The sequence below is a fragment of the Amaranthus tricolor genome, chromosome 11 (assembly GCF_026212465.1).
Source record: "Amaranthus tricolor cultivar Red isolate AtriRed21 chromosome 11, ASM2621246v1, whole genome shotgun sequence".
Taxonomy (NCBI): Eukaryota; Viridiplantae; Streptophyta; class Magnoliopsida; order Caryophyllales; family Amaranthaceae; genus Amaranthus; species Amaranthus tricolor.
In genome coordinates this window covers 24,435,361-24,445,344 of record NC_080057.1, presented here as the reverse complement: position 1 = coordinate 24,445,344, position 9,984 = coordinate 24,435,361, and the positions used below count along the sequence as shown (strand labels likewise).

The following is a 9,984-nucleotide window of genomic DNA, read 5'->3' as shown; positions in this document are numbered from 1 at the left end:
AATATAATTCCAAGTAAATTACTCGAGTCTAAGTCTCCTCTAGAGGTTCTTTATAAAAGAAAGCCGTCTTATTCTCATTTACGAATTTTTGGTTGCTTGTGTTATCCCCTTTTCCCATCCACTACTATTAATAAACTTCAACCTCGTTCAACACCTTGTGTTTTCTTGGGGTATCCATCTAATCATTGGGGTTACAAGTGTTATGATTTATCTTCTCACAAGATTTTCATAAACCGACATGTTGTGTTTGATGAATCGATTTTTCCCTTTTCAAAGTTGCATAGACCCTCTTCTCACACATATGATTTTTTAGATGAAGGGCTTCATCCTTCTATAATTCACCATATGCAAACTTATTCTACACCGTTTGGGCAGCCTTCTACTGCAGCCCACACCTCTAATGGGCCAGCTACACCCACGAGCCCAATTCACAACCATCCTCCTCCTCCTCTCTCTGGGCCGTGTAATAATTCCAATCTTGCTGGACCTATCCCAAGCCCACTTTCACCCCCCTTTCTCTCCCTACCTTGGACGCTGATGTTGGGCTGAATAGGTCACTTGTGGACCATGTGCATGTTCATTCAGCCACGGCCCACTCGCAACATACCCACTCAGCAAGCCCAAGTGTTTCCCCTAGCCCACAAATTTAAAATCCATCTCTTCCTTCTACTGTTACCACGAGAAGCAAAAATGGGATATTTAAACCCAATCCAAAATATAAAAATTTCAATACTATGGTTTCTAATGTTACGAAATCCCCTCTCCTCGTAACCCCATTTCCGCTCTTCGTGACCCGAATTGGAAAATGGCAATGGATGATGAATTTAATGCTCTTATTAAAAATAAGACGTGGGAGTTGGTGCCCCGTCCACCTGATGTTAATGTTATTCGTTCTATGTGGATTTTTACTCATAAGATGAAATCTGACGGCTCTTTTGAGAGGCATAAAGCACGACTTGTAGGTAATGGCAAAACACAACAGGTTGGCATTGATTGTGGGGAGACTTTTAGTCCAGTGGTGAAGCCGGCTACTATTCGTACTGTTCTTAGCCTTGCTTTATCTAAAGCTTGGTCGATAAATCAGCTTGATGTTAAGAACGCCTTTCTACATGGTAAGCTTCAGGAGACGGTCTATATGCATCAACCCCTTGGGTACCGTGATAAAACGCACCCTGATTATGTGTGTTTATTACGAGGCTCCTTATATGGTCTTAAGCAGGCACCCCGAGCATGGTATAAGAGGTTTGCAGATTTTGTTTCTTCTATTGGATTCACTAATAGTAAGAGTGACAATTCACTATTTATTTATCGTCAGGGAAACAATGTGGCTTATTTACTTTTATATGTTGATGACATTATTCTTACTGCTTTTTCTGATTCTCTGCGGCGCTCTATTATGTCCCTTCTTAGCTCAGAATTTGCTATGAAAGACTTGGGTAAGCTTCATTATTTTCTTGGCATAGCAGTGACAAAACATAAGGGTGGATTATTTTTGTCGCAACGCAAATATGCGGAGGAAATTATTGACCGCGCAGGTATGGCTTCTTGCAAACCTTCGGCTACGCCTATTGAGGTCAAACCAAAGGCCAGTTCTACAGGTTCTCCTTGTGCCGACCCTAGATTATATCGCAGTCTTGCAGGAGCCTTGCAGTACCTTACCTTTACTAGACCAGATATAGCATATTCGGTCCAACAGGTTTGCTTACATATGCATGATCCGAAAGAGAGTCATATGGCGGCTCTCAAGCGAGTTATTCGGTATGTACAGGGCACTATTGATCAGGGATTGCATCTGTATCCGTCAACTATTTCATCTCTAAAGTCATATACAGATGCTGATTGGGCTGGGTGTCCCGATACTAGACGCTCCACATCCGGATATTGTGTGTATTTGGGTGATAATTTGATTTCTTGGTCCTCAAAACGGCAACCTACTATATCTAAGTCTAGTGCTGAGGCAGAGTACAGGGGCGTTGCTAATGTAGTTTCTGAGTCATGTTGGCTTCACAACTTACTTTTGGAGTTACATTGTCCAATTAAAAAGGCAACATTGGTGTATTGTGACAATGTGAGTGCTATTTATCTATCTGGCAATCCGGTACATCATCAACGAACAAAACATATAGAGATGGACATTTTGTTTGTTCGAGAAAAGGTAGCACGTGGTGAGGTACGTGTTCTTCATGTCCCTTCTAGGCACCAAATTGCAGATATTTTTACAAAGGGGCTCCCTCGTGTGCTTTTTGAAGATTTCAAGGCTAGTCTAAGTGTTCACCCTCCTCCCGCTTAGACAATGGGGGAGTGTTAAGATATATTAATTGATAATATATCTTTGACTTAGTATATATTAGTTTCCTAGTTTATGCCTAAGAATATTTTGATGAATATTTGTTAGCTTAATTAGTGGCTTAATTAAAGCATGTATTTTGTATATATTATCATGGAATGAATGCAATAGGCACGGAAGATATTCCTTTCAGAAGCTTATTGTTATAAATAAGTGATTTTTGAACAAGCTATTCCTAATAGCGAGTTCAAAATCAACTATTTAAACCAATTAATAAAATCAACAGGTGAAATTAGTCACTCCAATTAGCTACCAACTATCAGCTATCAACTGTTTATCAAATACCCATTTTATGTATTGGTTAGACCAATTAATTTTAAACGTGTTTCTAGGATCAACTCGTTAAAAAATAGATTATTCATAAATTAGCAAATTTACCAAACAATTTAATTAGATGGTTTATGTATTCAACCTTGTAATTATGCTAAAATACGCTAAAATAGTCCAACTTGTTGCTTTACCAAACTCCCTCTTACTTTTTCATTCACTTTGTCGAATTATCAAAATAAACAGTTAATCATATTAGGTTATAGCTAGGGACACTTCACTGTTACTGAAAATTACTCCAGTTGACTTCAACTAAACTCTTATGACTTGTTAGTAGTCGTTATTAAATGATGAAAATAATAATGAAAAATTGTTATAATTTTGGTTGGAAAATTCTTGACAAGTTTGATAGTCATTTTTATTCTATTTCAATCATCTCATTTTTTTCATATGATTCATTTCAATGCAATATCATTTCGAGATGTATTATTAAGTAAGAATAAAAGATTATAAACAAATAAACTTTTTTTGATTAAAGTTCTATTATTATAATAATAACATGATAATTTCATAAATATTTAAACCACAAATTATTTTATGATCAGGTACCATCATTTAATACTGACAATCCGACAATTAGATAAAAGGGTGTGTTCAAATCTTTTAAGTTTGTTCTTTTTGATGTACAAGTGTACACACATTGACATTTATGCACCAGTTGATTTGAATAATAAAGTTTGAACTTCACATAATTGGATGTAGCCCAAGAAGACAAGGAATATAGAAAAAGTGTAGATGTAGTATAAGTATTAAGCTGGTAAATATATTTAATATTTACCGTATAATATTTTTATAAAATTCAAATAACCTTTATCATGCAGATTTTCGTCAAAGAATCAACTCAAAATAAAAGTTTAAACTTATACTTAAAACCCTAAGTACACTTAATCAATGGTAGAGTACTATATAATATATGTTGAGGCTATGATCAAACCATCGATTTAAACTTTTGATTTAGTGTGCTCATCTAACATGAATCAACCAACGCAATACCCAATATAATTATATTTTTTGATATATTGAAAACTATAATTAAATTTATACTTTATTTTCACTCATAATAAATATCAAATTTACAAAATGATTACTGCCAAGTAGACGTGTTTAAAATAGACCCGATAACTTGATATTACTCTATCTTGTAATCGAACACGACTTGACCCGACTTAAAATAAATTTAAAATTAATGTAAAATCAATGTGACAAAAGACCTGATTTTAACCAACCCAAAACACATTACCCAAAATCGACCCGATAACCCAAATAAACATCTCAACCTGCAAAAATTACAAAATGAAAGGAAAAAGCACAATAAAATTACAATAAATTTGTTGTAATGTCTTCTTACTTTGAATATCCACAATGAGTTCCAATGCTAGGGACAACAAAGATCATCCTTCGAAACTGTGAGAATCAAACCAAACTGTGAGAATCAAACCATTATCAGAGCTAAATAAGAAAACCTTCAACGACTAGTACAACTTATGATTCTCGGTCTTTGTAAAGAGTGTAACCTTTGTAGCAACTTTAGACACCATTTTTACAAAGATGCACATAATTTTTCCTTTAATCTGACCCCTTTTCTGAGGAACTCTGGGCTTCCCTTTGCTTCTCTTTGCCAATACTTCTACTTTACTGGGACCCATTACTGTTCTGAATACTGATATAGGAAACAAAAATATATAGAGCACCATCGATATATATGAAGGTAAACTTGTAAGAGTATATATAGAAGAATGTCTGAACTAGTTAGGTTAAAGTGTTGTTGTTTGTGACAAGGATGGCTAGGGACGAATCTAGGATACTCGTAGTCTAGTGGGCTAAATATTCATAGCTAGTCTGTTTAGAGAGTGTCTCTTTAAAACACATATTTTAAGTCCAACCCATTAAAGATTAATGTTTACTTATCGTATTCTTAATATCTACTTACAGTATCCTTAATGTCTACTTTCAATATCTCAAATGCCTACTTACATCATTCTTAATGCCTACTTATAATCTTTTTAAAAATACATAATGGGTTGACCCAATTAAAGAAAGTTTCTCAAAGAGACCGTCTCTCACAAGAATTTGTAAAATATTCATACATGCATAAGTATTGAACTAACTCGACTGTTATTGATAATTAAATGATCTAGGCAAACCCGAGTGTAGATTACTATTTCCTCTATATCATTATACTTTGCTACTGATAGTGATATTATCCTACACATGTTACTGTGGAATGCGATTATTTGAGATTGGAAGAAGTATGTTGAAATGATGCTTGACTAGTAGAAGAAATGAAGAATATAGTAAGGCAAAGTAAGTACAAGTAAGATTTTTATGTTTCCTGCTATGCCTACTCATTTTAGGCAAACTTTTTAAATTGGGTCATTGTGTTTGCAATTATTTTGCATTATTTTTATTTTTAAAAAATTATTTATTATTTTTTTTAATGTCATTTATAGATTTTAAATTTATTGTAATTTCATTTATGCAATTTTTAAATAACATTTTATTTTTCTTTGATCCACAATTAGTAGGACGGAGTAGTATACAGATATCGGGTTATAGAGCACCGCACTCGTTAGGATTAGAGCTATAACGTTCTGATATTAGCTTATGCATTTTGGGTCGATAACTTCATTCTTATGTTCATATTGGTTTTAAATTAGGTCTTGTTTAGTTCAGTTGATTTTTACTGATTAAACTAATTTTTAATGATTGTAATTGATTTATACTAATTTTTATATATCTTAATTGATTACAATTTTTTTCAGTTATAAATTATAACAGAGTTTTATCCATTAAAACTGATTACTAATTATTACTAATTTTTATTGATTAAAACTTATTTTTATTAATTAATTATTTTTTAAGGTGAATAAATTAGTACCTCAGTTAATTCATTTTTAAATCGGTTATTTTAAACCGGTTCAACAGCTCTAACTCTTGGTAGCTAGAGCATACAGGAAACCAAGAAGAAATGAAAATGCAATTAGATACTCCATAAGAAAATCATAGATTATACTTATATTCACTCCGACCCACCAAATTTGCCTTATTATTTGGCGGAGAAATTATAAAAAGATAAAAGATAAATTTTGTGGGATAGTAGGTGAAATACTGAAATGTATGGATCAGATAAAATGTAAATTTAATATGTCGATACAAATTAAAGAAAGAATATGTGTTACATCCAAAATATAAAAATAAGACAAGATAGACTAAAAAGAAAGTGAGGCAAATTTCGTAAAACGAAGAGAGTACAGCTGCATGAATATCAAAGGCGTTCATTTGGATCAGCGGGTTGATTTCGGATCAATTTAAAATCGAGTCATATCAAAGATGTTCATTCGAATCAACGATTGATTTAGAATCAATTTAAAATCGAGTCTAGTGTCCATATAGGTTTTTATGTGATTTTAAATCCATTTTTAAAGTTGAATTGGATTAATATCGGATCATTAGATGTGTTTTCTTAACACCTGAATGTACAAGTAAGGCAATTAGCTGTAATAAAAATATTTAGTAAAAATTAGTTACTAGATATTAGTACTTGAAAAGAGTCGCTCAAAAACAAAGTACTTGAGAAGAGCAAGTCAAACAACCAAAACTCAAGCTTTTTTTTTTTTTTTTTTTTTTTTTTTCTTAAAAAGTGATTTATCAAACATGTTTTTTGGTTGTTTGATCAATCATTTGCAGAACACCTCCATTAAGATATATACAACTCTTGGAATAAGCTCACATGAATCAATATATAAGTTTCAATGTCGTCCACGTGAATTCTTATTTTCCATTCATTTCGATATGTAAATTGAGATCATCATATGACTTTCCACTCATATCTTTCAACTTATTTTCAGTTTTTCTCGTCCTCTTTTTAAGTCTCTTAATCTCCAACTTTCTATATTACTAATATGATCAAAAAACATAATTCTATTCATGAGAAATCAAAAACCAGATATCATTTTGCTATTAGATTAGTGAATCATTTGATTTACCAAATGTTTTAAGTCCAAGATACTAGCTAGTATGTAGTATAGAGTAGACAAATACTAATTTCTACATGCATGCTGAACCAGCTCGACTAATATTTTTATGTGTTACATGCTATGCAATTTCTAGGCCGGCCAAAACAAATATATGCATAAAATTTGTCATGGTGCCTGTCCCTATAGATACAGGACAGTAGAAATATCCTTCAGTGTCATAAAGTTATATACACTGAGCCAAGGGAATGGAAAAGAACACACATAAAAGACATTCACTCAATTTTTCCATGAAATAAGATCACTTCATTGGAGCAAGAAGGGTGTAAACCAACAACAATGAGACTATCACAATGGCCAATCCAAGCGTAAACTTAGGACTCGTCCACAACAAGAGGTTCGCTCTCTCGGTTCTCTTGATGGGATCAACTTCTTCCGATAGAGGGTAGTTTGATCGCCTTGGATTCCAACTTACATACTTGTTTGGAGAAAACTGCGATGTTAGACTCTTCTTGCCTTGTTTTTTAAAGCTCGACCATGCCTTGTCCCAATCAGTTGAGAATTTGTCACCTAACGAAAATGAAACTGTTAGCATTGTTAACATCTTCTTGGGCATCAACCAGCAGCTTAAGCTCGATAAAATATATAACATATTCTAGGGCTTCAACCACCAAGTATTGATTAGATGTGAAGTGAAATGGTATATCATATCATAAGTTCACAACATTTGATGCATTGAAGGTAAGCATGGGGTGGGGTGGGGAGGGTAGGGTATGGGGCGGGTAAGACCTCATACCCATCACCTACTCACTATTTATGGTGGGTAGGATTTTTCATACCCATATTTACCCATTACCCATCAAATTTATCCGCTTACCATCCCCAGAGAAAATACTGCCAAAGCAGAATTCTTTGCACAATGTAGTTAGCATACTAGCTACAGCACTGCATAACTGCGGTTACCATCATAAAATCGTTTATAGATAGGACTACTCGCAACTGAGATGTCTAACTCTATTGAATATTGACCAGTAGAAATCTAGACTCGGGCCTGCCTAGACCATGGCCAGACCCGAATCATTTGATTAAATATCCTATTAATATTGAATTGTGTAATATATAACACAGAAAAATAACGTGCAATGCGCATGTTGAGAACTAATATTCTGAATTCGCCGTCTGCTATTGGTCGAGGTTAGTGTTTTACAATCTATATGCATTTCATAGCTCATCAAATATTCCCTTTATCCTACCTTTCTCCAGCAGGTTAAATAAGGAATATATCTCTAATCCAAAGTCCAGATTAAACTAGCAAATTAGCCTTGATTCAAACCATGAAGGATCCCAAATCGATTTTTCTAAGCCTCATTGTGCCCTTATTTAGCAATTCTCAGAAGATATTTAGTGTATTTCACCCGTAAGTTTTTCAATTGCAGGCAAACCCACCAATAAGAAAAAAAAATATATATCATTTCGATTCAACAATGTCAAAGCCTTAACCCCAAATGAATGGAACCGGCAATGAACCAATAGATCAGTTTCAATAGCCGCTCACATAAATTCTCAAATTTCTACCATCTCAACCGGTAATCCCGCCCTCCAAGTCATCTTCCATCACCATCAATTACATTTATATGATAGGATCCCAAATTGATTTTTCTAAATCTCATTGTGCTCTAATTTAGCAATTTTCATAACACACCATAAGTTTTTTCTATTGCCAGCCAAACCCATCAATAGAAAAAAAAAAACTTCAATTCAATTCAGCATCAAATATGCATACAACAACAATGCTAAACCCTTAATCCCAACAGAATATGTCCACTTTGAATCAATAGATCAGTTCCAATAGTCGTCCACATAAACCATCGAATTTCTCCATTTTTCTAATCCCGCCCTCCAAGTCATCTTTGATCCCCATCAAGTAGGAGTACATGTATGCGCTGAAAGTACATTTGTAATGGGAAAACAAGCTTACTAAAATTTCAACTAGAAAACACCAAAAAAAAATAATTTAAAATAAAAAGCCAATTTACCAGATTTTTTGTCTTCGGAATCATCATTATTATTATTATTGTCTTTGCTATCTCCAGGTTGCTGGGATCTCTTCCTGGTGGAACAAGTAATGAAGGACCTTGATAACCCAGAAATGTTGGAAGAATTGAAGGAGAATTTGTAGTAAGAGAAGGATGTTTTTTTGGTGGGTTTTGGGGTTACAGAAAGAATACCCATTTGCATAATCATGTTAAATCATACATATTGCAAAATGACATTGGCAAAGCCAATAGTTTAGCAGCTACTACAAGCCACACTTTCTTGGTCTTTCTCAACCATGTAGATTTTTTGTTTGATTCCTTCTTACCACATCCACTCCCTCCAAAAATTAACTGATTCTCTTGCCCCTCTAAAAATGAGTCTATTCCCATTATATTGCTCAAAAAAAAATAATTCCCACTTTGCATTATGTGGGAAACTATTTCCCACATTATCGTCCACGTCAGAATTTTTTTTTTTTTTTTCAGACAAAACCGCCACTTGAGATGGCGGTTTGCCTTAAGCACTAAACCGCCACATGAAGTAGCGGTTTGCTTATTAATTTTATTTTTTTTTTAAAAAAATAAAATGACATGCTGTTTTGTACTGCTATAAAACCGCCACTTGAAGTGGCGGTTTGCTTACTTTTTTTAAAAAAAAAAAAAAATTTAATGATGTTTTGTACTACTACAAAACCGCCACTTGAAGTGGCGGTTATCTTACTTTTTATTTTAAAAAAAAATATTGTTTTGTACTACTACAAAACCGCCACTTCAAGTGGCGGTTTACTTTTTTTTTTTTTTTTTTTAAAAAAAAAATTAAAACCCACAAAACGCCATTTCAAGTAGCGGTTTAGTTTAGATCTCTTAACAAAACCGCCATTTCAGGTAGCGGTTTTATTAAAAAAAAAAAAAAAAAAAATCTGACGTGGACGGTAATGTGGGAAATAGTTTCCCACATAATGCAAAGTGGGAATTATTTTTTTTTTTTGAGCAATATAATGGGAATAGACTCTCTAAAAATAAATGAATTATCAGACTGACATATACATACTGTGGTAAACTAGTAATAGGTGTATATATATTTTATAGTGTGTAAATATTTTTGTGAAGGGAAAAAATTTTATATTATTGTAGAATAATCATCCGAATATGTATAGTTTATAAGGATATATGTGCACCTTTTAACGAATATCCAATTATTTGCGAAATTGACACTTGAATATGTACATCATTTAAACTTTTATATACACACGCTTTTATTTTTTAGCATTTTAATTAGTTTTTACATTATCCACATCCT

The 9,984-nt window shown here is 33.4% G+C and overlaps 1 protein-coding gene across 1 annotated transcript; it reads right to left on the bottom strand.

Moving 5' to 3' along the window:
• Positions 1-6,539: 6,539 nt before the first annotated feature.
• Positions 6,540-9,033, bottom strand: LOC130827654 (uncharacterized). The gene is made up of 2 exons (XM_057693435.1): positions 8,685-9,033; positions 6,540-7,218 (listed from the first exon to the last, which is right to left on the bottom strand). The coding sequence occupies exons 1-2, from the start codon at positions 8,890-8,892 to the stop codon at positions 6,950-6,952; spliced, it is 477 nt and encodes a 158-aa protein (XP_057549418.1). The 5' UTR covers positions 8,893-9,033; the 3' UTR covers positions 6,540-6,949.
• Positions 9,034-9,984: the final 951 nt, after the last annotated feature.

Coding starts and splice junctions, on each gene's coding strand:
- LOC130827654 (XM_057693435.1), bottom strand. CDS start 8,892: ATGATTATGCAAATGGGTATTCTTTCTGTAACCCCAAAACCCACCAAA. Junction 7,219..8,684: donor TTCCGAAGACAAAAAATCTG/GTAAATTGGCTT, acceptor CATTTTCGTTAG/GTGACAAATTCTCAACTGAT.